Source organism: Astatotilapia calliptera, chromosome 18 (assembly GCF_900246225.1).
Source record: "Astatotilapia calliptera chromosome 18, fAstCal1.2, whole genome shotgun sequence".
Taxonomy (NCBI): Eukaryota; Metazoa; Chordata; class Actinopteri; order Cichliformes; family Cichlidae; genus Astatotilapia; species Astatotilapia calliptera.
The window spans coordinates 8,869,475-8,897,109 of NC_039319.1; the positions used below are offsets into that span (position 1 = coordinate 8,869,475).

The window sequence follows — 27,635 nt, forward strand, 5'->3', positions numbered from 1 at the left end:
GCCTTTCCATGTACTTTCTAAATGTACATTTGTCTTGCAGTAGTGGAAATTAGCATCTCCTGTGTGTGTTTAATAAAAAAAAAATAAATAAATGAACAAAGTAATTTCCATCCTTGTGATCCCTTTTTCAACATTTTCCTGCTTTTCTGTGCCAAAGTCAAAGGACTGTGAAATACAAGTTTGGAAAAGAAGCAATGTTTATTTCTTCATCAAGGCATCACAATCGGTCTTTTAATTCCATCTATTAAAACAAACACCCATCACTAATCTCGTGTGTCATACAATTTTCAGAAAATAAACTTCATTGGGAAAAAAACCAAAAAACCAAAGAGTGCAAAGGCAGAGTACCAGCATGTTGTTTTTCACTGCTAAAACTGATCTTTCTGACTGCTTTTTTAATACATTATGGCCGCTGACTGATGAGAAATAAAGTGTTTTTTTCAGCCATGCCAGACTCTTGGAAAATTCCGATTCAAATATCACAATATGTGAAACTGCAGTGGGTCTACAAGTACAGTTTCATCATGTGTACTTGGACTGAATGATACTGATTTATTATCAAAATCTTTCACTGCACATTTCCAGATTTTGCAAAATGTTAAATTTGTAATATTACTACTTGCTCATTGACTCACAAAGTGGTTTCTTATCATTAAAACTGATTGATAAGTTAACTACACTGACAGAGAAGACAGCTACAGTATTGCACATACCATCGCAATCCTCATACAAAGTTCACACACACACACAGACGTGCGCACACTTATAATTGTTCACACACACACGGCTGCATTCACATTTTCAAAATCATACACACAGCTCAAAGTAATGCTCAATGTTTAGTGCCTATCCCATGACACAGTAAACAAAACATTCTTTTAGGATAAAAGGGAAAAAAAACCAACAAAACAAAACAAAAAAAACCTAAAACAAAAAATATAAACATCGTTTCCATTGGCAGGGCCTGCTGGTGCCTGACCAGTGTGTTTTATGACCCTGATGAGTCCAGATCCATCCAGGCAAATCCAGTCCGGTCCAGTCCTCATGTCACGCCTCACATGAGTGAGTCCATAAACACGGAGTCGTCGTCTAAAAGGAACCCCTCACCCCCCCCCCACCTCGATGCAGCTGATACTAACCTGTCTGTGTACCTACTCGTGGTGTGTTTTAAAGAAAACTGTCCATGTCTGGTTGGGATAAAAGTAGTAGTAGTAGCAATAGTAGTAGAAGTAGTGGTCGTGGGTCTGAGACGCTTCTGAGTGAATCAGTAGGTGGCAGCGGTGGGCTCCCTCCCTGAGCTGAAGAGTATGTCGGCCTTTGAGCTGATGATGTACGTCAACATTAAGGATGCTATCAGCACGGCGACACCGACTCCGAGCGTCAACATCTGGAGGAGAAAGGGCAATCGTTACAGATACAACAAGAAGGTTTTCAAACGCAGTTTTAACTTCTAAACATACCACAAAGTTACTGTATCAACTTCTGTTACCCCCCAGGGTGTACACAGCAGCAAGATAACATCACCTTTATTTATAGTCACATTTAAACATCAAGTAGTTCCGATTGTAGCTCTCAACCAAAAAGCCTCTAAATGCTTTACTGTGGAAGCGATTATTCCAGCTATCACAGGGGTAAAACTGTAGAATGAGGGAAGTCGAGTTCCAGCTGCCTGTGGCTTTGCACTCATGTGATGAGCTGTTATATTAAAAATAACTCAGTCACATTATCATGTGACTTTAAAGCTGCAGTGATACAAACGGTGAACCCAAAGGCGCCAGTTTAAGCAGTGAGATGCAGTTACCACATTAACAAAATCGGATTGTATCAACACTGAAATAAAAGAGTTTCGATTTGTTTTAGCACAATGTGTTGATGAACATGCAGAGACCTGAAATTTGTTCAACGCACGCAATCAGTCACTGCCAGGATTTAACCAGTTTTGTTTTTGTTGTTAGGCTCTTTTGTTGCTGTAGTTCTGGAAACCGGAGTTGTTGGTTTAGGCCGGATCGGCCGCTAAAATCACAAACACTACTGTGAGAAAATCTAGATCAGAGAGAAAATAACAACCAATCATGGACACTGTTACAATTACCATGCAAATTTGGTCTCTTGTTGCTGTTTGGAAGCCATTTTTTCAACATGAGACTTTCCCACAAGCACTCGCGTGCCTTAAAACAATCCCTGCCCTCCACTAACAATGAGATCACTGCTTACAAAAAAGTACTGGATGCCAACAGTGCTACCCCTCAGCCTGCTAGTAGAAGCAACTATCAATGGTATCAACTTCAAAATCCTATGTTGCCTTGTCTCGAGTTATTGCATTCACATATCAAACTTTTTAGTTGTAGAACAACTTCTCTGCTGTGTGTGTGCATCAGTCACATCTGTGGTGTCTTTGAGGAAAAGTTTACCTCCAGTTCATGACTGGCCACCAGGAATATGCGCCCTTTAATGCTCTTCCACCTGGACTCCGTCCACGTTGAGTAATCTTTGGAGGTGTACTCCTCCAGGTCGAAGGCCGGGGACAGCGCTTTGGAGAGACGAACTGTGGAGCGAACGCAGAATGCCACTCGTTCCGTACTGTTGGGAGGTGCTGCACCTTGAACCCACATGTAGCTGTATATCTGAGGGACAGGTTGAGAACAATGTGTTAAAGGGAGGAATTAGATAAATGATGTTCCAAAGGTTTTAAAGTTCTTACTTAAATTACCAGAGGGCAACTTACACCCAAGTTGACTTTCAAGAAAATACACACTGTTGTAAATCTTACATGTTTGCTCTCTTTGTCATCCTCGCCCTCTCTCTGGTTCTGGCAGTTGTCCTGGGTGATGTTGACGGTGGTGCCGGTCAGGTTGGCCAGCAGGTATTGGACCAGAAGAGTCGGTTCACTGTGCTGTTGTGTCACCCCCACGTAGAAGTTTGTGGGTCTTTCACCTGTAAGAAAGAAAGTATTTTGTGAGGAAATAAAGTTTTGATAAAAAGATAAGCTTCATTTAAGACTTCATACTTCAAAACAACAATAGGACAATATTGTAAACAGCATCTAAATAGGTGTTAAGAAGCAACATTTATCAACAAAACCCATAGAAATGGGTTTTAGAACACGGCTTAAAACCCATTTTTATTCTTTGGCTTTTGGCCTCAGAAGGACTTCGTTTTTCCTTTTAATTAAATTTGTTATTAACTAATTAATTCATTATTTAACTTTTTTCTTTTATTTGGATTTTATTTATATCTTATGTAATTTTATTTTTTAGTTCCAACATGCAGCACTTTGCTGTGGTTGTTTTAAAGTGCTTTATAAATAAAGATGAAACATATTGAAGACACATAACAAGACTTTTTACTCCTACAACATTTTTAACAGTCTAGTACAAAACAGGATCAACTTACGCAGATGAATCGCGAAGTCCGAAGGTACCATTTGCTGGAACCAGGAGTTATTTGACTTAACAAGGAAACCGTACAGCATTTGGGTCACCTGTGAGGGAAGTAGGACAGATTCACTTCTGTTCAGTCCCACAAGGTAACAGCAGCATCAAGGAGAAAATAAAAAGCACTTATAAAGAATCTACAATTGATTATTATTGAACTTTTGCTGAACAGTTTAAAAGAAATAAATTTCAAGTTCAAAATGAATGAATGAAGTGACTGAAGAAGCCACTAAAGTTTTTAAATTTCCTTATTTTTGAAGATTTCTTAGACGAGTTAAAGATAATTGGAATAAGAAAAATGAGCTTGTAAACAAAATAGCATTCATTAAAATAAATAAACTTACCATCTGACTATCCACGTTAATGTTTTGCAGCTGGATGGGGTCCGATCCTCCTGCCTGTGTGTACAGAGCTCGAGCCACAATGGTCGCCGCTTCAGTCAGAGCCTTGATGATGCAGGGAAACAAAGAATGTTTTTCAGAGCTCAAAAGACTTTGTATGAAGCTCTCCACAGTAAATCAACACAACAGAGCAACAATGTTTAGATGATAAACAAAGTTTAGACGATAACGTGACTTTCTGCAGCTTAAATAAAAATAGACTTGCTATATTTTGGAAAACTGTTAATGTGAAAAGATAATTCAAACAAGCTGATCTTAAAATTAAAAATATATATATTTAAACTCTTTCAAGCTAAAAATAAGAAGAAAAGATCAGTAACCAGGGCTCATGTTGCTCTTAATACTTTTAATGCATTTAAAAAATATAAATAAAAATCACTTTAAATGTAGGTTAACACACTTTTAAACGGTTTTAACAACAGCTATACCTTTGCAGCATCTGTTACGTATTCCAGCTGCTCCTCTGGCGTCAGGTTTGGTGGGTAAGACATGTTCAGGTACTCCGCATTATCATACATACTTTCATAGTACCTGTGCACAGAACAGGAAATGGATTTTTTAAAAAAACAAAAAAACCCAAAAACAATCCCTAGCTCTGGATTGATTATTATTTATACTGAAGAAAATGCAAAGTACTTGTTGGTGAAAGCAGAGTTATGATTCTGGATGACAACACCAGGGATTGGCCGTGCTCGCAGGAAACGCTGCAAGGATGACGGAGGCAGCGGCTGAGAGAAACTGGGCTCTTGCAATGAGAAGTTGAGATTTAAGGCAGACGAGTTCAAGTTTCTGATGAGCTTTTCCACCTGAAACAGATCAGTGAAGGGAAGTAAGAACAAATGTTAGCCACACAGTAAAACACACACTGTGAGCTCTGGTTTCAGTTTTTTTCCGTTTATCTGAAAGTTATGATGTTTTCCCGCACAAGTTACATGGACACAGGAGCCCGTCCCAGCTGCCGTGGGGCGAGAATAACAAGTATATAAATACATAAAACTAAAGCATAGAGGAATGTAAGAAATGAAGGCTCAGAGACATGAGTGTTTAGGAGGTGAGAGGGATATAGGTACGGAGAGAGACCAACCTCTTCATTCACACTGCTGTTCCTCCGAGACACGGGATCAGTGTGAACCCAGAGCTTTGATTCTCCATGGAGTCCCACCTAGGACAGGAAAGTCCGACATAATCATATTGTACTTGCACATTTTCATTAAAATAACCCACAACTAATATTAAATAATTATTAATAAGTAACACAAAAGAAATCTGCACATGGTAAAAAAAAACAAACATTATATATAATCAAAAGTTTTAATTAGAATTTTTTAAAGCCATTCAATTGTCAAGTAAAGAGGTATTCTAGTTGAATTATTCTTTAAGTCCAGCTCTGAGGTCTTTACACTGGCTGCCTGTCCATCAGAGGATAGACTTTAAAGTTCTGATGCTGGTCTATAAAGCTCTGAATGGTTTAGGACCAAAATACATCAGTGACCTCCTGACCCAGTATGAACCTTCCAGATCCCTCAGGTCATCTGGATCCGGTTTTTTATCAGTTCCCAGAGTCAGAACCAGACACGGAGAAGCTGCATTCAGCTTTTATGCTCCATATATCTGGAACAAACTCCCAGAAACGCTCAGTTTATTTAAATCCAGGTTGAAGACTATCCTATTCTCAGCTGCATTTGAATAAAACACCAAATCCGCACTGTTAAGCTTAAATTTCAAAACTTACATTTTAACTACTGATTTTATCTACTGTTCTGATTTTATCCACTGTTTTTTTAATCGATTTTAAATCATGCTTTTTATTTGTTTTTGTTCTTTAATGTCTCTGTAAAGCACTTTGAATCACCGTGTTGTTAAATTGTGCTATATAAATAAACTTGCCTTTAATCTAAAAGTATTGAAAATATAAACAAATGCAGGTATGAAAAAAAATATACCCAAATTCAAACAAAATTTTCCTTAAACTTCAGGAGTTTGTGCCACATGACAGTTACGTGTAAAGCTATCAGTAATATAATACACACCTGTCCAATCTCCACCACCGAGTGAACATTGTCCAGGTCCAAAGGAAACTGTTTATTCTCCATGTCGTACACCAACCTCGAGCTGCCGATGTAGTCAAAGGTTTCCTGTGGTCAACAGACAAATGGATGAATGGCAGGACAGTCAAAACGAAAACAGTTCTCAAATGTTAGTTGAGCACTGTGCTGACTACAGAAAAAAAGAAAAAAAAACAAAGAACTGACCCCCTGGAAGAATGCGTAGAGGATGTTGCGGTTGGGTTGGGCCTCCTGGGTGGCGTTGCGCAGAGCGTGTGCTGCCGCCAGCAAGGTGACAAACCCCGAGGCTGCACTCTCGGCGCCTGGAGCAATGTCAAAGAAAAAAGACCGGCTGTCCAGCTGCAGACAGGACAGGAGCGAACAGGGATTAAGCAGAGAATTTATCTACACAAGTTGTTCAATTTAACTAGCTATGAACATTTTTATTAATCAAAATGTAAACAAAAGCTCTACCACTGTATACTGCAGATCAGCCACTTCTACCATCTATAGTACATCCTTTACTCAAAAGTGAGCAGTCACTTTGATATGTTGGCCACTATTCATCTTCATTTTATGTCATGGATACAAGAACTGCACTTAGAGGTCAGAACCACCACTCAGCCAAACAGGAAAATCCAGGTAGAGGGGGTTAGCAATGACCGACTTTCAAAATAAAAGCAAGATGAATAAAATTTTGACCTCAGCCGTCGACCCAAATAAAGTCTATTTGAGGGTAATACTGAATTCTCACATCATTCTCAGCATGTTAATATGTAACACGTGGTACTGTGGTTTTCTTTTGAAACCACTTTTGCTTGAACTCACCCTCGCTGCTGCGATGACCACGCTCTCCCCCATCTTGTGGCCCTTATCTGTGTAGTTCAGAGGCCTGGTCGAGGCCAAAACATTAAAGTCTCCAAGTGGGTCACATACGATTTCTTCAGGGTGAAAAGAACAAGGCCCAAACAAACAGTGATTAGCACTATAATAAAATAACAATGATAAAAACTCTGTTATTTAAATATTTTTGCAGCATGTTTCTGAAAATATTTCCCACATATTGTAAAAACGTTAAGTAATGTTTAGATAATTACACTTGAAAAATACCTGGGTTTAAGCTGAAGTTGATGCCATTTCTCCTCATGCAGGTGGCCGTGTCGGTGACGGCAGACATGTGTGAGTAGAGCTGCATCGCGCACAGTGGGTACTGCGGACTACTGCCATTCACAACATGGTTATGATTGTAGTAGCACTGTGAATGGAGAAAAGCACACAGATGAAAAACGCCTGTATACACAGATTTGAACTAAGAATGTTCCTGGGGACAAATTTCTTAGTCGACTGCATGAGGACAAAAAATTAGACTAACCGACTAGTCAATAATATTGACAATATCACGTTAAATTTGAGGAGTGTTTAATCAAGGATGTCAGAAACTCCCAAATCAAAAGGCATCTGAAACCGTTAATTAGTCTTCATTAATGAATGACTATGACAAATCAACATCTGAAAAACTACGAAATTGTAACTCAAAAGTGTGCTGCAAATTCAGACCAACCACTTCAATGAATGTAAAAATCTGAAATAATAAAACAATAAATCATCCAGCTATTTTCTTCCACTTATCTGAAGTCAGGTTCTGGGGAAGCCTAGACCTCGCTATCACATCGAGGCATTCCCAGGCCAGCTGAGAGACGCAATCTCTCCAGCGTGTCCTGGGTCTGCCCTGGGGCCTCCTCCTGGTAGGACACACACGGCTGGAACACCTTACCCAGGAGGCGACCACCTCAACTGGCTCCTTTCAATGTGGAGGAGCAGCGGCTCTGCTCTGAGCCCCTCACATATAATTGAACTCCTCACCCTATCACTAAGAGAGAGCCCGTCCAATCTTCCACTATTTGTATTCACAATCTCACTCTTTTGCCTTTAAAAGAACTAACTAGTTGTTAACAAAAATATCAGGCCTGATTAACAGATTTATGGCATTTCTCAACAACCATGCTCCATCTGGTGGCAGACAGCTGCATGATATTTGGGATACAACAGTGTGCCAGCATTCGGCATCAAATAAATGTAAAATAATTAGATTAAATGCCTAGTACATCTAGCACTAACTAGTGACAACAGTGTCGATGATTGGACTAGTGGCACACATCCCTAGTTTAAACCCATCAACATGAAAATGTCAAAAACTGCAAATCTTCTAATCTTCTAAGGCTGGCTTTAAAAGCAAAAAACCGATTCCCACGTTAAAATGTCCAACCTCAAAATATAACACAAAAGAAACACAAGCTTAATCTGTGCATTTGGATAGTTGTAAGGGTTAAAATCAGGAGCATGGCTGCTTTGAATAATGTATATATAAACACAGAAAGCTGTAGCTAAATGCTGCTAGCCTTCACATTTGCTAATTAAAGCAGACCGCTGTACTGTATGTTGTGCATCTACTGCCTTTTGTAATGGAAATACCTTACAAATAGTATGAATTTGTTTGGTACACAACATTCAGAATATTTTGGTAGGTGAAATTGCGGCATTTCGTTGGTCTTTTACTTAGCACTGTGGCTATTTACAGGCAACTTTAAGGATCCTTAAAGTTGCCTGTAAACTGAAATTATAACAAAAAGTTGTAGTTCAGGTCAAACCAAGCAGCTTAGACTCCATACTATGAATGTAATCTGAATTCGATACACGTCTATTTTATAAGGGAAGAAACATAACTTCTCTTTGAATAGTGTGCCATTCTGTTTTAAACTAATGCAATACTATGTGATCTACATGAAGATGACCTTGTTTGCTGCTGAAACAGCTTTAGAGCATTATTTCTAATCTAACCTCAACGACCGGTGAGGCAAGTTCAGATTTGGACTCGTAGTGTGTGAGTAGCTTATCATGTGACTGCACAATCTTGTACTCTCCAACATCAAGTGGAAAACAAATAACCTGTTTTATGGCCTGAGTGTCGTTGTCGTCTTTCAGGGAGAACATCGGGAAGTCATACTCCTCGTAGGACAAGCCATTTCCCAGAGGGTTCCACACGGTCACGTTACAGTGGGCTAAGGCTGGGTCATAGCTCTCTGAATACACGCCTATAGGGGACGCACAGAGAGGGGAAAAACAAAAATTACCATCAGTAACATTAAAGAGACCCCTGATCCAAAGATACAGTTGGATTGTTCCTCATCTACCAAGCATCCAACTTCCCTAAAATGACCCGGAGTATTTTGACTGTGTGCTACATGTTACCCCGACTAGACTTAAAGTTTGAATCCAGGACTATTTAATAGTATATGGCGTTAGCAAAGCATCTTCCAACTGTGAAATTACATGTTTTACTTCAGTAAAGGATGTGAATTCCCTTTTTTCTCCTGATATAATGCCGCAGAACTGTGGACTTCACCCCCCTTTCTTTTCCCACATGTCTGCACTGAGTAGGAGATGCTTTGTATCTTACTGTACATGTGTACAGTGACAATAAAAGCCATTCTAATTAAATCTCTGTTGAGTGTAAACAAGACATTTTGCAGACACTGCAATGTTTTAGAAGTCAAGCGCAGAACATGAAATATGACCCAGTTACAACTTGTGGTTTTATGAGCTATGCTCTCTGAGGATCATCAAACTATAATTTATTTCTGTAGCTTGTGTAAAACTGTGGAGCAAGCCTTAACATGTAACCCCCACCCACCTGAGTTCTCGTTGGGGCAGGTGGTGTGTGGAGAGAAACCCTCAGCTGGATTTGAGCTTGGCGCCACAACAACAACTCCAGCAACCCTACTGGAGCCAGTCTTAAGTTTCATCATGATAGATCTGATGAGCAGACAGCCGGCACACAGTACAGGAGATGATGCAGGTTAAAAAAAAACAAAACACAGAGATCATAGGTGCGTTAATTCTTTTGAAATATGGTTCAAGTTTCTTTCTTTAAGTTTAGCAGCTCCTATTAAACACACATCTATTTTATTATGCATGTAAGTAAATGACAACTTATAGCAGATTGGCCTCCATAACAGAGCCACAGTCCCATTACTTCACTGATTTATTTTTATTACCAAAGTTTTTGTTTTTTGTTAAGTATAAAAAAATATCTAAAATAGGTCTGAAAGAGAAAAATGTCTTACTTTAATTTCTTAAAGTCAACTCCAGTTTGATACTCAAAGTGCAATAATTTATAACATGACATGTAGCATTACCACATGGGCCGACATCAAAAGATAGAAATATGAGCTACTTCTAACCTATTAATTTAAAACTACTCCACATGCGTGTTATTGCTGGGTGTATATGTAGCTGTCTTGCATCACGTCTGATTGGCTAGCAGGATCATAGACAGTATACAAAGTGTGGACTAACTGCAGCTTTTACATTTGTTAATTGGATAGTTTCAAACTGCAATTCTGTTTTGATGTCGATTGATTGTTCAAAATAAAACCAAATATGGAGTAAATCAGTAACAGATTTAAAGTGTGAGTAAATGAGGTTTATGTTCACTAAAAACTACTGTGGGGGCTTCCACTACAGGGTGAGACATGTTGAGCGCACCTCGTAAAGAGCGTAGAATCCAGAATCACCATATAAGGAGGGTTGGGACCAGTTTTCAGGACCCAGTCCAGGTTTGCTTCTGATTCGAGCACATGGAGCACACCAACATCACCTGATAAAGACGCTGAAATCCGAAACAAGGAATATATCTGTGTTACAGCTGTCCAAGACATAAATATCCTTAAAAGCTTTTCAATCATTCTCCATTACTTTCATTAAACAGAAGCAAAACTGCAAAACTGGTGAGGCTTTTGTAGTGTGACACCAGCACACACTTCTATGGATATTCAGTTTTTTGATATTCAGGTAGTTATCACAGGAAATATTTGTTTTACTGTGGGCTTTCATCTGTGAGAACTCTTCTGTCACAGCTACACAGATGTGTGTTTGTGAATTTGAACAACTGAAGCAAAAACACAGGAAACACAGGAAGGTGTTTGCAGATTAATGCTCACTAAGCATTTTATTATTGCTCACTGTGTATCTAAGATACTCCAAACTACAACAAATACTTTTATGTAATAGGTTCAACTTGGATAATAATATCAAAATATAATATAATAGAAGCTGATGTACTCACACTGACAGCCTATTTGATGTGTTGCGTTTAGAAGTCGCACACACGGTATAGTGTAATTAAGATGCACATAAATCTTGTTTTCCACTGAATTACAGCTGACACCTGCAAGAAGAAAAAACAAATATTTGAACATACACACAAATTTCATCTTTACTATTCCACTTATACTATTGTCTCCTGATTTGTTTTCTTAGAAATAATTTAAATCAAACTTTCTAAACACTTTGAAACATGCTAGATCCTAATCTACTCCAAGCTTCATTCTGCATGAAGAAACCATGAACTCTGAGCTCCCAGTGCATTAAAAATATCCATACAGAGGTCTGCGCACAACAGGCCAATTTTCCATTTTCTCATTTCTTATAGTTTCCATCGCGAGCCTGGTCCCTGTGATAATGTTATAAGTAGGCAGGTTCCCCAAGCATGACAGCAACACTCATTCTCATTTTTATAACCTGCACTTACAACTAGCTGTGTTTTGACTATTAGACAACACAAAGAGGTCCTTTCCGAGGCCTAGTCAGCACGGCATAAATGTTGCACCAGTTTCCATAGTACACGTGAAGATGCTAACACCCACTGTAATGTTTAAAGGTTGTTCGGGAAACAAGTGAACTGGAGCACAATAACGGAGTTCATCTTTTGATGATAAAGTTTGTGTATATATATATATATATATATATATATATATATAAATGTGTTGTTAGTTCATTCTCTCTCTTTCTTTAAAAAAAAGAAAAAAGAAAAAAAAAGAAAAACAGCAGAAGCAGAAGCATACACTGAAACATGAGCTCAAAAACAAGGTGTGAACTGAAAACCAAAGAAAGAACCAAGCCGCAGTTTTGGAAATACCCTTATTCACACGTTTTGACACCTCAGTATATATGAATAAAGATCTGGTTGCAGGTTTTTTACAAGTATAGGCCTACTGAGCTGTACAGACAGCGATCACTATTATTTTGCTTCTTTGCTCACCCCTCAGTTCACAAAAGAGAAACAAGGGTTACTCCTATTATACATCCAAAGATTCCTCCTTGAGAGTTAAGATGCCTGTTTACCCACATTGAAATTAGAGGAGCTTTTCCTTTAACATGCTTTGTAGAAATAATTTTCAAATAAATCCTGCGTCACAGGTCGCTTATTTAACGTCTTTTATTTGGATAATAATAGAACTAGGTTCTTTATGACATGTAAGCAATACAATGCTGCTTTTATTCCCCAGGTAATATATGGTACGAAACTGTGCTTAAGTATTGTGTACAATACAATACTTCGGGGTTTCAAACTGTCATCCTTCAAATGTTACACTATAACAGCATCTAATCGCTCATGAATTAATACTGCTGAAAGTCAACAACAGAAACATACAGCAACAGTCTAAAAACAGGCCAACGGATCCCATTCAGACAACGGGGAGGTTGTCGGCTTTAAAATTTGCAGTGAAGTTGTAAAATACTTAATGTGTTTCTAAATCTTGATATGCTTGAGTCATAAAGACATAAAATATTCTTGGTATCTGGGTTCAAAAACTTTACATGAGAAGGATCAGTGTCCTCGCTTTAACCTGACCTCATGGTTTCATCTTTTTAACATGGTCCAGGACAGCATTTTCAAATGTACGTTTTTGCACTTCAAGAAGCGGTATAATTCATAGCATTGTTATTATTAATTATTTTACATAAATAGGGTTCCTGCATACCAAAGAATTTGCTGCCTAACAAAAAATAGGAACACATCAACCAGATGATCTATAAAAGCGTGAGGACAAAGTTGTTATTGAGACTAAATCCAAAGACGTTTGCGAACACCAGCTAAGGTTTTAAAAAAGGGTAATGGGCACCACAGATATATATTCCGACTTCATCTTAACTACTCAACAAACTATTTCTGAAAGCATGCTCAAGTTTTTTCTTTTTACACAACACTTTTATCAAACTTAAACTATAGTAAGTTCAAGAGTTATTACAGTTCCTTATTTTCTAAATATTTCAATTCTGTTTCGTTTCCCACTTTCCATACTGGGTAGGCTCAGTTGTTTTTAAGCTTTTATTGTTTAAAAACATTTTTTTAAGTAATTTAAATGTTAGTGTTAGTTGTCTTTATTATAATAATATGTCTGACATTTCTTTTTATCAAAATACTAAAAATCACTCAACACTAAAGTAAAGGTCACGTTTAGAATGAAAAGAAAGCACAATTGTTCGGGGTTTTTTTTGTAACTAATCTCCCCACAGCAACAGAAAGGGGAAATGAGAAACAGATTTTTTTTCATCTCAAATGATGCTATGTTTGCTCACCTATGTGCCGATTTACCAGGATATTCTAAATGTTTGAAAGTGGCTTGTCTTCTGTTTAATTTCATTAGAGAGTCACGTAAACTACAAGAAATATGTATATAATGTATATAATCTGGTGTAGCGGTCCAGCCTTTAATCCCTCCGGGGGCGGCCGCAGCGGTGAAATCACGAGCGGTCACGCTGATGCTGAGTTAAGAAGAGGGCTGACCCAATCTGTCACTACAAAATCACCACAAAGGCTTAATTAACACAATAGATGCTGTGTTTCTTTTGCACATCCACTTGTTTAAAATGCGTAGAGAACAGTCGAAGCACCGAACTCAGTTGAAAAACCCATTTTAAAACCGGGACATAGATTTTAAAGGCAGACAGAAAACCTCCTGCTAACGCTAATTTAGCCTAGCATTCAGCTAGCACCGGACACAAAGAAGTCCTCGAAGCTAACCGCCCGAAAGCGAAACACATTTCGTTCTTCAGCAGTTAGACGAAGACACAAGTTTGGCAACAGGGGAATACAACTCACCTATGAAAAACAAACAAAATATCAAGTTAATGATCCATTTATTCGACAGCAAATCCATCTTCCTGGTTTGAAAAGCTGAAAACACAACAGGAAGTGTTGACATGGGGAAACATCCGGGTTTTGCTGTTTGGGTCCGGTTTACAGAAAAAGGGGCGGACTCAGATGGACTGAAGTTATGTATTATATATATTCTTTAAATGGTAGATTTTGATTCAGCTATGTTTCAGTTAGTTTGTTTTTATTGTTTTGAAACTTTTTATAAAATTTGTGACGGGCAAAGTTTTAAAAGATCAGATATTAGATTAGATCACACATTTTTTTAATAGAAAGTGGAACGCTTCATGCTTGATTTGTTGACAAGTTTGAAATACTAGCATAGACTAAAAGCTATGAATTTCCATAATATTTTGATATTAATTTTAGTTATTTAAGTACAAAAAATTGTTTCAGTTAATTTTTGTATGTATGTATGTATTTAGAGTATTATCTTTATTTGATATGACTTAACCAACATGTCATTGTTTAATTTTGTTAACTATATTGGTGTTTTGGACATGACAGAAGAGAGTAATTCAGTTTTCAGACACATTGGGAGTGATACAGTCCTGCAGAGCAGAAACTGACTTGACTTGTGATGCTAAATGTACAGTTATCAAAAACATCTTGTAAGGGGGAAATCCATTTAAAATAAATCAGTAGTTGAATGAATTTAATGTAATGTAAGCCACTGAAGCTTTTAACCAATAAACAACGCCTTTATTTTAGTTAGTTTTATTAAAGTGTTCAAAATCCTGTGGGATGAGCTTCTTTTCCTTTCAATGAAAGAGAGAGATTATATATTTCCCCCCGCTTTTTTTTTTTTTTTTTTTTTTTTTTTCCTAACATCTGCCAGAATGTGTTCTGGGTAATAATGACAGTGCTTCCTTTTACAGGTAGAGGGCAGACTGTCAAAATGAGAACTTTGCACATTATAAAAGGAACCACATTTTCAGTATTTAACAAGAATCGGGTCAGGTGTAACAGGTAACCATATAACAAACTTGACTGTGAATGTCACCCCCTTATTTTCAACTTGTAATGCCAACTAAGGAGCCAGTTCACTGTGTAGGCTTTTCCATTTTCATTCCTCATGACTCATCCTTGAGGTGCACATCAAATGTTCCCATTTCACTTCCTTCTGCAGACACCATAGCGTATTAAAAACACGACAAAGATGGCCCAACTCACACACTTCATTTGTGTTCATAAAAGGACCTTTTTATTTTATCGTTTCCCACAGATACACAGTGTACTGCTGTTCATTTTCCATTATTCACGTCATACAAGTCAGGAGCGGGTTAACAGTACGGTTTTACAGCTCTAATAAAGCACACAGTACTGTGTTATTGATGCAGCAGTACTTACAACAAAAAGCTTTTAGTAGGATCAGTGATGAACAGGAATAGATAGCTGAGAAAGGATTTAAAGAGGTTTAACAGCACTGTGAGCAAACACATATATAACTGCTTCCATTTCTCATGCAAATAATTGTATCATTACTACAACAAAGTAAGAGTGGAAGTGTTTTCATTTTTTTTTTATCCTCTCAGCGGAACTGAAGTGGACTCACACGCAGACCAATCACGTCCTTGCCGATCTCCGTCGCCTAGAAAAAGAGGAAACATTAAAAATTAGTGGGGGGGGGGGGGGGGGGGGGGGGGGGGTGGTAGTTATAGCAGAGATGGGCATTTAAATAAATAAAAAGGAAAAGTGAAGGCAGCATATTTAATGATATAAAAAATAGAAGCAGGAGCTTAGAAGTGGTTAATAAAATTTCTGCTACTTTGTCATGACAACCACATCTGAAGATTTGAAAAGGTTTCCACTCACTAAGCTGAAAGTGAACTTGACTGATAGTATTGCCTTTTTTCTTGCAAATCTTCAACAGATATTACTGTATTAATATTATTTATTAATAATTATTGTTATTATTATTAGCCCTTATTCCCTGACTGAAGAGAAAATACCTTCAAACATAAACAATTTACCAGGTGTTCTCATTAAAGATGGTTACAGTTTCAGATCTGAGTGATCAAGAAACTTGAGCATTCAGACCAAATGTTCTCTCCTTTACTAAATGATGGTCCCTAAAATTTTATATACACATTTGTTTGGTCTACCTGTGTGACCCTGCAGATCTGGCCTTTGTAAGGGGGGCAGTAGCAGGCTCCAGACAGAGGGCACTTCTCAACGGGGCGTCCGCGGTACAGGGGAACGTAAGAGGCAGCGCACAGGTCAAATGGATTGTGGGGGTCGTAGTTCAACTGGTGGGCGTCTGTCAAGTTCTTCTCACAGGCTGCCAAAATCTTGCGAGTCTAAAGAAGGAAATATTTTTGCAAAGGAGATGATGGCAAGAGAATGACACCAGCACAATAAAGGCCATCTAATAAAGACAATTATAAAATAAAAAAATAAGTTATGAGTGATGAACAACTAACCTGCTGTGCAACATCTGGCTTGGGCCCAAGTTCGAGGAGACGTCGTGCGAAGCCTGCAGCTGTCTTAAAGTTACGCAGTTTGAAGAAGAGGTTCAAAGCTGTGCGCAACACTAACACCATGTGGACTGGCTGGAGATTACAGTGGGTGAAGTAAGCAGCCATCTGCAAGGAAAACAAACATTTTTTTGAACATTTTCATCATGCTTTGGTGATTTTTTTGTGTGAATCAGTGAAAGCTTCATTGTGTTTTTTTTTTACCTCACACAACCTCTTCTGCTGTTCCAAAGTGTCTTTAGGCAGCTTCTTCCTCTCAGTCTCCATGGTCAGACCCACTATGTACTCTCTGCATATTGTAATCAGCTGCTGAGCCTAAAACACATACAACCCAGTTAAGTATCTGAGCACATATAAATGTGTATCAGCATGTCAACAAAATTAGTTTATCTGAAAGCCACAGGAGCCATGAGGATCATACAGGCAAGCTTATTAGGTCCATTACAAATGGATTTTAGAGATTAAACAGATCAGGTTCAAGGCATGCTTGTTGCTTACCTCTGCAATCTCCTGTTTGTTATCAACCACCAGCAGGGGTACAGACAGAAGGATGACTCTGAAGCGCTCAACGGCGTCCTCAAATCGCCCGGCTGTGGTCAGCTGGTAGCACTGCTGCAGGCGGGAGATGAGATCAGAGAGACGCAGGCCCACAGCAGGCAGCCCCTGCTTTGCCCCACAGTCCTGAGAAGAAAATCAAAGATAAAAAAAGTCATTTTCTATTTTGTGGAATCAATTAGAAACTATGAAGAAAAGGAGCAGATATATCAATAAAAAATACATCCACCAAATAGACAGCTGTACCTTCCAGTTCCTTTGTGGGTGCCCACGCAGGCAGGGCAGGGACGGCAGCCCCAGGTAAGATGTGCGTCCTCTGGACAGAGTCTGCATGAAAAGCGACTTATAGGGGCCAAAGTCCACAACTCCAACCTGGTCGTGGAGCAGCTATGGTAGAAACAAGCAACAGTAATTAACCATTTATGCCTTCCTTTTTAAACGATGATATATGTTATCAAAGGGAACCAAAAATAAATAAACTGTGTTGGAAAACACTATGAGCGGACCCTCATTGCAGTTTCAAAGGAGCCGGCCAGGATATGATCCACTGGCAGCTGGGAATTGTTGCACCACATCTGGGTTGGACTTGTGCCCTTGGTTGGTGGGACAAAGAAGCCGTCCTCTGTTCCTCCACCTGCACCAACTGGTACATCCTGTTGATTGGTGTAAAGATAGTATAAAGTACTCAGCTTTATGTTCTTTTCACATTTAATATGAGAATTTTTCTCTCTCTCACCAGCTCTGGAGGAAGATCCAGGTCTTCCTCAACATCCCATCCTCCTCCTTCCTCTTTCCCCAATCCTTCCTCTCCTAATCCTTCCGGAGCATCCACAAAGCCATCTGTGAAGAAGAGAGGGAAAGATACACATTTAATATTTTTAGGCTCAAGCAGTACACTGAAAGTTTGAAAAAAGAAAAGAAAAAAAATAGAAAATGATTTGTTAAAATCAGTCGGAATTTACCTTCATCCAGCTGAAGCTCAGCATCATCTCCCCAGCCCTCGCCTCCTGAAGTATCCATGTCCAAGTCGGCAGCCATCTGACCAGCTTTCCCTACAACAGGTGAACACCAGGTGCCCATATTAAATCCCACACGTTTCTACAATTACTTCATCTTTGAATTCCTTTAAAAAAAGCAACACTGTTGCATATTAGAAAGATATTAAAAAAAAACCAACCAGCTGTTTTAAAAGCAATCCAAGTCCAGGCAGAAAACTCAGCTCAGACCATGGACGTGAGTCTTTGGATATCTGGATCCAGATTGTATTGTGATATTTTCTTGAGATCATCAAAGGGATATCTCAGTTTTTCTTATTTAAATCTGGTATGTATTTGCAAAGATATGTCAAACATTATCCTATCTAGCAATGCTAAAGAATCGTTCCAAATATTCATCAGCTGATCACTTTCAGGTTGGGCCAAGTTGCACCTCTAATAAGGTTTTGCTCCATATGCAACTTTTGACTAACCTGCTAACAAACAGACAAAACCCAACCAATCACATAACCTTGTTCGGAATTAAGTATTAAGTGTCTCCATTCTTGGTTCCATTTGAACAAAGTTAACATGGATGAAACTTTAAAGTATTATGTTCCTTTTCAGTCCATCGTGGCTCTTGACTTACCCTTTGCTGCAATAGCTCCCTCAAAGAAGCCCTTTGAGACGGTGAGCAGAGGCCAGTTAGTGTCTAGAGGGTTGATGGGTGGAGGTGGCTGCAACAGCTGTGCATTAGGATCAACCTCTGGCACCTAAAAGTTACATAATAAACCATTTTTAAATTAAAATTAAGCAATAATTATGTTATTTATCAACATGAATTACTGTATTGTTAAAAAAAAAATACATATTAGGTTCACTGCTTCTGCATGTTATTGTTTCCCATAATTTGTGTAGGAAGAATGTTTTGTGAACACACCGTCTCCTTTTCTGGGTCAAACGTCTCTTTTAGTGCCTCAGCCTCTTCATCCAACCCGTGTGTGGCTGCAGTCAGGTAGGCCAGAGACTCTGCAAGCATGCACACAAACAATTTTGCATGATAACTTGTCATTTTACTGCCATAAAGGCTGGCAAACAAAATACGACAGAATATGAGTGAATGTTGACAAATTAACTCACTTTGTCCACAGTTCTTCAATATTCTAACCCTTTCGCTGACGTCTCCCAGGTAGAGTGCTGCCTGGTAGTGACCGCTCATGTCCTTTCTGATCTCAGCTACACAGACAACACAGCCATTAGAAATACTGAAAGAGAACATACACACCTTTGCAACATGTAACATAAAGAATAGACATCCTCACTCACCAATCTTCATCATCTTGCGTAGCTTGGCCAAGTTACCAGTGATGAGGTAGAGGAAGGTGAGCTTGTCAAAGTTCTTGGTCCTCTGATAGCACATTTCCACGACCTGGTGGTGACCCTGCAGCAGTGCTGCCTCACCCAGACGCTCCCAGCAGCTGCGCTCATCCAGGGCTTTGGCTGCTTCCAGAGCCACCTGGAAGTACAGAGATGAGATTTTTAATTTTGCACACAGATCTCGGTCTCACTGTGATTTGATTAGAGCTCATCATGCACAAGACTTCCATCCTTATCTTAAAAAAATGATAGAATAGGTACAGCAGTCTTTGAGTACTGCTGCCAGCTCACCTCGATGTTCCCACACTCCAGAGCCAGGCTAAAGCGCGTCTTCTCATCTTTGACGAAGTGCAGTGCTACCTCGGGGTAGCCCTTCTTCTGCAGATAGGCAATGATGGACTGACCTACCAGTTTGGCATTGCGCACCATGTGGAGCACCTGAAGAGTAACAGGAATGATCTCAGAATTAGGAATCAAATGATTCCTGGCAAAAATGTAATGCTGTTTAATATGAAACTCAGATTATCACTGCACAGTTCTGGTGTTTAATCTCCTTAAATATACTCAGATTATCACTTCAAGGACACCACCCTTAAGAACCGACCTCATCATATTTGCGATTGACCAGGGCCAGTTTGAAGCGGTACTCTGTGGGGTCGATGGTGAGCACACGGGGCCTGCACTCCCTGTCCAGGCAATAAACGCTGTTGCCTCTCACGCGGGTCACATAGATGGGCAGGTCCAGGGTCCTGATGATGCCATGATCACTACAGGAACACAAAGAATATCCTAAGTTAGACATTTTACACTGAACTGATGCTTTCTAACTGTGAAAGATTTGAGCTTTTCTGTCCAGAGAATTTAAAGCAAACAAACTTGTATTTGTCTTTAAAACATAAAGTTGGAGCTTTGTTTTTGCTCAAATCTCTAACTATTCTAAGTCACTGCTGTGCTTATTTTAAAAGACATGTGGGAGCACAACACTATCAAAGAAAACAAGCACTAAGGCAACATTTTAGCTCACAACTTTCTCAGTGACAGCTTATTTTGTTGAAGCTCTACAGGTCTGTGTTAAGAAGTTTCTGTCCCCAGAGACTTGTGCCTGTGGGAATAAATTAACACTGCCTTTTCTAAGCAGCACATACCCAGACGTGAGGGCGTATTTGATGTGGTTGGAAGTGGTGTAGATAAAGACTCCGCTCTCATCCCAGGCTCCACTCTTCACTCTGATGTTCTCGTGAATGTTGCACAGACTTTCCAGTTTACGGTTGCAGATCATAATTGCTGAAGGGAAGGGAAGAAAAAAAAAAGAGAAAAATCAGATTTAGAGCTTCCTTTGAGAACCAGCAGAGAAAACTTTCAGGTTTGAATATTTGTTGGTCAAATCTGCAGATATTCATCTCATCCACTCACCGTGTTTAGCCAGCAGAGCCACGTGGCTGGTGTCTGCGCTCCACACCACGTACTTGACCTTAGAGATTTTCACAGTGGCCAGGGAGCGTTTCTGCTGCACGTCAAACAGCGTGACGCCATCGGCATCACGCAGCAGCAGTGAGCCTGTCCCGGCGTAGAAGATCTCCTCACAGCTCGGCACCTGGACTTTCTTCACAATTTCATTCTTCAGATTTTTAATCAGCAGCTGCAATGGAGAAATGAAGAAAGCACTGTGATGAATAATTATAGATTAGGACAAAAAGCAAAGTAAAAAGTTTTCTTCAAATATTTGCAGGCTTCACAAGTCACATAATGGACTCTTGATTGTTTCATTCGGAGATTAACGTGCCAGACTGCCTTTGATCGATCATTTGTAAAGAACAAATGATTTACTGATCAACACTTTCAGTTCTTTTTATAGAATTAACCAACTTTTCAAAAAATCTTTTAAAAAGGGATTTCCTATATATTTCACTGCTTTGTAAACTTTCATATGCACTTACAGAGTGCATACGGTCCAACACAGCAAATCTGTTCCTGGCCACCCAAACGGCTGTCAGACCAGAAGACCTTTTCCCCTCCGGTGCTGGAATTTAAAAAGAAAACGCAGCCTCTTGTTACTTCATTCAAGGAGATACAAACTGGAGGCATATAACATTCAATAAGTAAAGGGAAAAAAAAAACATGTTTTTAGAGTGTGAGAAAAAACATAATTAAACTGTTGGGGGTTTTTTTGTTTTTTGTTTGTTTGTTTTTTTACCATCGGGGTTCTGAGAGTCACTTTCTTTGGGAATTGAGTACAGGTCATAGGTGCTGTTCTCCAGGTTGGTTGCTCTCTGCAGGAGGTAAAGAGCATTTCGATAAACAGATGCGAACCAACACACTTAACTGAGCAGTAAGAGATTAATGTGTGCGAGTGCATTTTCACTGAGAGATACTTACAGTGCAGAGCAGGACAGCATTCTCAGCGGGATTATAAGACATGCTGAACACTGGGAACTTAGACCCACTAAGTTAAGGAGAAGGTAAAACAGGTAAAATTGTTATTTTAAACTAGACAGATTTTCATTTAAAAACAAAAAACCCACGAACGACAAAAAACAAGCACTAGCCCATAATTTCTTAGACCAATTTCTTTTTGGTCTAAGAAAGGAATTCTAAGAAATTGCACTCAAAATGCTATCTCATGCACACCACACCTACCTGCGCAGCTGCATAACAGCCGTGTCTTTGCTGCTGTTGAAGTCCAGCTGGCGGAGGAAGCGATCCTTGACGTAGTAAAGCATGTTGCCATGTACGGCGTAGGCTGGACGTTCACGCTCCAGCTTGAACACAATCATACCACTGTCATGACCTTAAGGACACAAAACAAACCATTCGTCAGTGCAAATTTCACACGTACACACTGTATTTTTTCCCCTCCTCAGGAAATACATGCTAGACATTTCCTGTTATTAGGCCATGTGAACTTAAGAGAACCATTAAAATCTTTTTTTTTTTTTTTTCCTGATATGCAAAGGATCAGCTTCAAAACTAACCAAACAACTACTTTGCAAATTGATGTTTGAACTGTTAATGTTCCTGTTTTGATCAGATCACTGTCAGCACTTACCTGCAGCAAACAGGTTGAGGTTTGGGTGGGCACCCAGCACCCAGAAGCGGTCGTGATCACGGCGGAAGGTCTGTACTCCGGTCCTTTTGGACATGTCCCACACCCGGATGCTCTTGTCCTCAGAGTTGGACAGAATGAGCTCCTGGCGTGGGTGGAAGATGGCACAAGACACGTTGTTGTAGTGCCCACGGCATGTATCGAGCTCCCATGCCTTGGACTCTGAACACAGGTGGGGGGAAAAACAAAAAAAAGGAGAGATAATTAAAGACAAAAAAGAAGCAGAAACATTTACAGCAGGAAACAATTAGTGAAGTAGTCAGCTTAATGAAATACCTACTTCTTGGCACATAACAGAAAAGTCAGGGGTTTTAGCTTCTGTGAACATCAACTTCTAACACTCATGTATAGTCACTCACCATTCATCCTCCAGATCTTCACCTGCCTGTCATCAGCTCCAGACACAATGAGAGGCATGGTGGGGTGGAAGGCTGCCCAGTTGACCCCGCGATCGTGACCCTGAACATAAACATAAGCTCAAGTCACACAGACAGCTGTCATAGCATGGCATCAATCTATATGAAACTAAACTGTGTTACTCTCCGTGAAGCCATTATAGTACCATTAAATAATTAATATATCACACAGAAACCATAAAATAGTACATTAAAACAAAACCCAAGCAATGTAGTTTTATTACCTATAACTGAATATTTCTGACCTTAAGTCATAATCACATACCCCTAAAAAAAAAAAAAAAAAAAAAAAAAAAAACCCACAGATTCAACTGCCAGCTCGGGCTAAAAGCTGGTGTTTTCCACAGACAGAACTGCATCATGGACTTTTTTGATGATTTGAAGAAACCTCATTAATGCTAATTAATCATTAAAAAACAAACAAACAAACTGACATTTCCCTGTAATGAGATACCAGGAACATATGAAGGCTCCCTCACTGGTAACCTTTAAAGGCTGATTCACTCAAATGACCACAACGTTTACAAAAGCTACAAAGTTGCTTCTCACCTCGAGGACGTGTTTAACAACAGCATCAGAGGCACCAAACAAATCAACACCAGAGATGCCGCGCACCTCTGTCTCCACAGCACCTGGAGACAGGTTCTTCTTCCTCAAACCTGGAACCATCAGAGAGCACCGCGTGCAAAGGGGGGAGCCATAACCAAATTAGACAGGGCACAATAGAGGATCGGAACATGGGAAAAACAAGATACACATTATTTAGATATCAAATTTGGAGAATCATCATTGGAGAAGAGAGGCCACAAAAGGGGGGTTTAAAAAACAGAGCGCACTTTTGTACTACTGAACACACACACAGGTTTGAAACACACCAACACAACCTCTGCTTTCTCATTGACTGCCAGCTTGAGTCTGGAAACAATCATTCCTGCAACAGTGCTTTGATTGGTTTAATTAATCATCAGATTACAGAAGAAACCGGAGTAACTTGTGATTTGGATGGATAGCAGAGCAAGGTAGCTGATTATTTCAGAGACTCAGCAAAATCAGGAAATGAAAAAAGATGGAGAAAACACAGCTTGTATTCATGATTCTTGCCTGTTAAAACAATGTGGTGAGCAGATAGTACAACAGCACAGAGAGAGATGACATGGGAAACAGAAATGACACTAGGAACCCATGTGCAGGTGTGGATGTTTCCAGGGAGAGCATGGGATAAGGAGGACACAGGGAGTGCGTGGACTTGGCTGATGGAGGTGGAGTGGGTGGTAGCTAGCATTGTAAAGGTGAGCCTCGATGGGGCGTTGAGTATCAGGACTATGAGTCTTGGAGTTTGCTTTCTTAAAGGCTCATGCACATTTCAGTCACAATGTTTAAATGACGTGCAGTTAGTATAGTCTGAAATGCCACAATTACTGGTTAGGAATGAGGATGACAACAATAAGTTGCAATGACTACAGGAAATATAAACCTGTAGTATATTTCATGTTATTTTTTTAATAGTAGAGCCAGTCGTGCAAATGTCATAGGTCATATAGAAATATGGGACAGCCAGAAAGTTTAAGTGTATAAAAAAGATTAACTCTTTTTTAACCAATTAATGTTTTTTGGATGCAAAAGCAGTATGGATTTTCTATATTGTGAGTATGAGTGCAAAGTGACCCCCTTAAAGCTAAACTTTAAACTTACTATGTATTTATCATAAAAAAAATGAAAACACATGCTGCAGTTAAGTCATGTGATAGACAAGTTAGAAAAAAAAAAAAGTACAAATGGATGCAACCATGCTCAAGTTAAATGACATAAACCCAGGATTGGTGAATGTTAGAACTTATGCATGTTCACATGAAAGGAAATGAAAGCAAATGAGTGCAGTTAATCTAAAGACAAGAAACAGGAGAAAGAAAAATGACAAGATTTTTACAGCATGCACAGGCACAGAAACACCTCTCCAATTATCCATCCATGTGGATTTTATCCTTTCACTGTGTATCTAACCCAGAGGTGGGCAACTCCAGGCCTCGAGGGCTGGTGTCCCTGCAGGTTTTAGATGTGTCCTTGAACCAACACAGCTGATTTAAATGGCTAAATTAGCTCCTCACCATGTCCTGAAGTTCTCCAGAGGCCTGGTAACGAACTAATCATGTGATACAGGTGTGTTGACCCAAGGTGAGATCTAAAACCTGCAGGACACCGGCCCTCTGGGCCTGAAATTGCCCACCCCGATCTAACCTGTAAGGCCTTTCTCCTTTCAGAGCTTTTATTTACAGTGTTGTATTAAAATAATAAAAAAAATAGCACACCATAAATTTGTTCCACTGCATCTAACTCTCTTACCATCTATCAAAAGAGAGGTGTTTCTGCAAACAGCCCACAGAGTTTTATCCTCTACAAGTTAGAGAGGAAGAAGAGGTTTAGGACTTCACTTCGGTCCTGCTCCTGTTTTCTTCCTCCTCATCTGTACCACTCTGCTCCCAACCCCTCCCCCAAAACCCAGCCCGCTGTCCTCTGGTCGGCCATCCCCAGGCCCTCACCGGAGATATCCCACACTCGCACAGTCTGGTCCAAACTGCCCGACACCACCAGGTCCTCAGATGGGTGGAACTGGGCACACATCACGTAGTGATTATGGCCAGTCAGCACACTGCAGAGAAGAAAGAAATAGGAAACATAAGAAATCAGGGCAGACCACTCATTTTCATTATTGTAAATTTTAACAATTTTCATTCTTCTGTTTATTTAAAATCTCAATTAAACATCCTAACTATGTGCAAGTTGTGAGAAACAACAGTTTAAACTTTACACAGTGTCTTACCAGACACACGTCCTGGACTGCCAGTTCCAAATGCGAATCGTCTGATCATCTGAAGCACTCAGAATCCAGGGGTACTCCTACAGGCAAGGTGACAATTAATGTAATAACTTAAGTCTAAATTGTTCTAACATAAAATACAAAAACACCCAAAAACAGAAAGAAGTACTAATCCAGTGGGGTGACAATATAAAGGAAAACCCCTTAAAGACAAAGTGTTTACCATAATATGTAGTACTGTACTGAATCCCAGCTTTAGTGTTGTTTACATTTGTACAGTGCTCCACCATCACAAATACAACTAATGATTTCTATCTTGGACTTGGAGACAACATATCTTAAATGATGGGCTAAGATCTGGTGACTGGAAAAGCCATAACATACAAGTTGCATAATTTAATCTAATCCAGATTGGTGGAGGCCATTCTGGAAGAGAGCACTTCACAGGATAAAAGGTGATAATTTTGTATACCTCCATTGATTTGGACAAGTAGTTCAAAATATGAGAGTCACTGTGGGAGTCAAAGGTTCAAGGTTTTCCTATAATTTGTCACTTGTCCATTTTCTATGTTAAAACGGCAGGACAACTCACATGGTGAAAGAAGGTGGTTCTGATGTAGTCAAGATGCCCAAGGAGGGTGAAGAGACAGCGCCTCAGCTTGTAGTTCCACACCTGTACACAACAAGAATATTTACTCAGCTCTCACCTAGGTTTCATATTACAGTAGTGCATTAAGACATGGCAGCACCTTTGACGTTTAGGCAAAATATTAGAAATCCTGAGTATGAGATACTGCCTCAAACCAAATAAATACAAAAATAAGCACTTGAACAACATTTATCCAGCTTCATGACATTTAATGAGAGTCTTGATGCCACAGCAGTCCCACCTTGATTTTGTAGTCATCTCCTCCAGACACAAACAGTGGCTGCTGCTTGTGGAAATCAATCCCTCTTACAGGCCCTGATGTGAGATACCACATTAAAATCACACCTCATTTCCATTAATAACACAGTTTGTAAGCTAAAGCAGCGTACTCCAGCTAAAACACCGTCTTACCGTCATGCTCATCGAATTTGTCAATAAGTGTACACATCCGATAGTCCCACAGCTGGATGACTCCGTTGTGCAAACTTGCAAGAACCCACGGCCGTTTGGGATGGAAGCTCAGGCCTGAAATGTAAAACAGCTCATCAGAGCTCTTACAGAAGAGGCTATTACACTTCAGACGACCAGCATCATCCTAATTTACAGCGGCTTTTTAAACATGCAAAGTGATGTTAGCCGGACAGCTAAGGACACGTACAACTACTGTCCATTTATCGCTACATCTGAATAAGACATAATAAAGACAAATTAGTTACAAACAGTCGGAGAAAAAATCTATTTAAAAACAAGAATAAAGAGAGAATTCTGGCTGAATAATCAACCGAGGACGATAACGTCAACTAGCTAACGTTAGCTTCTTTGCTAATAAGTAGCTAGCAGACTCTTACCTTTGACACGGGCCGACTTCGTTTCAAATTTTGTTAACATCGTTACTGGTGAACCGCAAAGCTCTTCTTTTTAATGCTGAGACAAAACTCAGTCAGAGCAAATAATTAAAAAGGACGAAACTTTGCAGATTGGTTGAATCAAGCAGCCTGACCACCTTCGCCCATTTAGTTGATTCTCCTTTTTCCTGACACGTAGTCCGTTTTGTCTTCCGGTTTTGAACAATAAAGTTTTGCGACGAAAATCTGACGCAGAAAGTTCCACGGCAGCGGCGCGTAGAAATGTAACCCATAGACAAGACATCCGCGACTAAATGCCGTCATAAAAAATCTAATCTGTAAATTGCTAAGCACTTCCTAGACGTACGAAATAAGTATACGGACTCGGATAAAGAGTCATTAGCTTCTTTAATAAAGCGGTAAAAATCTAAGAGACAAAGAGGTTATTCTTTAAAATGTCAATGTCATGAACTCGCAAATTGTATGAGATTAAAGTGACAAATTTACAATTAAAAGAACTTAATACGTATTGATCAATACATTGA

At 39.5% G+C, this 27,635-nt stretch overlaps 2 protein-coding genes across 2 annotated transcripts; both read right to left on the reverse strand.

The window, feature by feature from the left end:
* Window positions 1-179: 179 nt before the first annotated feature.
* Window positions 180-13,961, reverse strand: ncstn (nicastrin). Its single transcript, XM_026150178.1, has 17 exons — window positions 13,826-13,961; window positions 11,006-11,107; window positions 10,426-10,549; window positions 9,572-9,693; window positions 8,827-8,972; window positions 6,991-7,135; window positions 6,709-6,821; window positions 6,088-6,240; window positions 5,866-5,970; window positions 4,920-4,997; window positions 4,472-4,641; window positions 4,264-4,366; window positions 3,779-3,880; window positions 3,394-3,481; window positions 2,771-2,934; window positions 2,412-2,624; window positions 180-1,387 (listed from the first exon to the last, which is right to left on the reverse strand). The coding sequence occupies exons 1-17, from the start codon at window positions 13,926-13,928 to the stop codon at window positions 1,265-1,267; spliced, it is 2,154 nt and encodes a 717-aa protein (XP_026005963.1). The 5' UTR covers window positions 13,929-13,961; the 3' UTR covers window positions 180-1,264.
* A 1,095-nt stretch (window positions 13,962-15,056) lies between these two features.
* On the reverse strand, window positions 15,057-27,322 carry copa (COPI coat complex subunit alpha). The gene is made up of 30 exons (XM_026149624.1): window positions 27,094-27,322; window positions 26,657-26,770; window positions 26,487-26,560; window positions 26,189-26,269; window positions 25,600-25,676; window positions 25,319-25,428; window positions 23,331-23,440; window positions 22,725-22,824; window positions 22,309-22,527; window positions 21,900-22,050; window positions 21,639-21,705; window positions 21,457-21,532; window positions 21,200-21,282; window positions 20,676-20,901; window positions 20,408-20,546; window positions 19,867-20,029; window positions 19,554-19,700; window positions 19,212-19,401; window positions 19,026-19,121; window positions 18,826-18,914; window positions 18,535-18,658; window positions 17,874-17,963; window positions 17,648-17,751; window positions 17,418-17,564; window positions 17,158-17,298; window positions 16,855-17,037; window positions 16,561-16,671; window positions 16,303-16,464; window positions 15,985-16,179; window positions 15,057-15,470 (listed from the first exon to the last, which is right to left on the reverse strand). Exons 1-30 carry the CDS (start codon window positions 27,131-27,133, stop codon window positions 15,411-15,413), a joined length of 3,669 nt encoding a protein of 1,222 aa, XP_026005409.1. The 5' UTR covers window positions 27,134-27,322; the 3' UTR covers window positions 15,057-15,410.
* Between the last annotated feature and the right edge of the window lie 313 nt (window positions 27,323-27,635).

What these genes read in the sequence shown, in the direction of transcription:
- ncstn (XM_026150178.1), bottom strand. Translation starts at nt 13,928, where the DNA reads ATGTCAACACTTCCTGTTGTGTTTTCAGCTTTTCAAACCAGGAAGATG. An exon ending in ACAGCAGTGTGAATGAAGAG is followed by an intron (nt 4,642 to 4,919) that starts GTTGGTCTCTCT and finishes GATCTGTTTCAG; the next exon opens with GTGGAAAAGCTCATCAGAAA. An exon ending in ACGTAACAGATGCTGCAAAG is followed by an intron (nt 3,881 to 4,263) that starts GTATAGCTGTTG and finishes TGCATCATCAAG; the next exon opens with GCTCTGACTGAAGCGGCGAC.
- copa (XM_026149624.1), bottom strand. Translation starts at nt 27,133, where the DNA reads ATGTTAACAAAATTTGAAACGAAGTCGGCCCGTGTCAAAG. An exon ending in CAAATTCGATGAGCATGACG is followed by an intron (nt 26,561 to 26,656) that starts GTAAGACGGTGT and finishes ATCTCACATCAG; the next exon opens with GGCCTGTAAGAGGGATTGAT. An exon ending in AGATCTGCAGGGTCACACAG is followed by an intron (nt 15,471 to 15,984) that starts GTAGACCAAACA and finishes CTCTTTTTCTAG; the next exon opens with GCGACGGAGATCGGCAAGGA.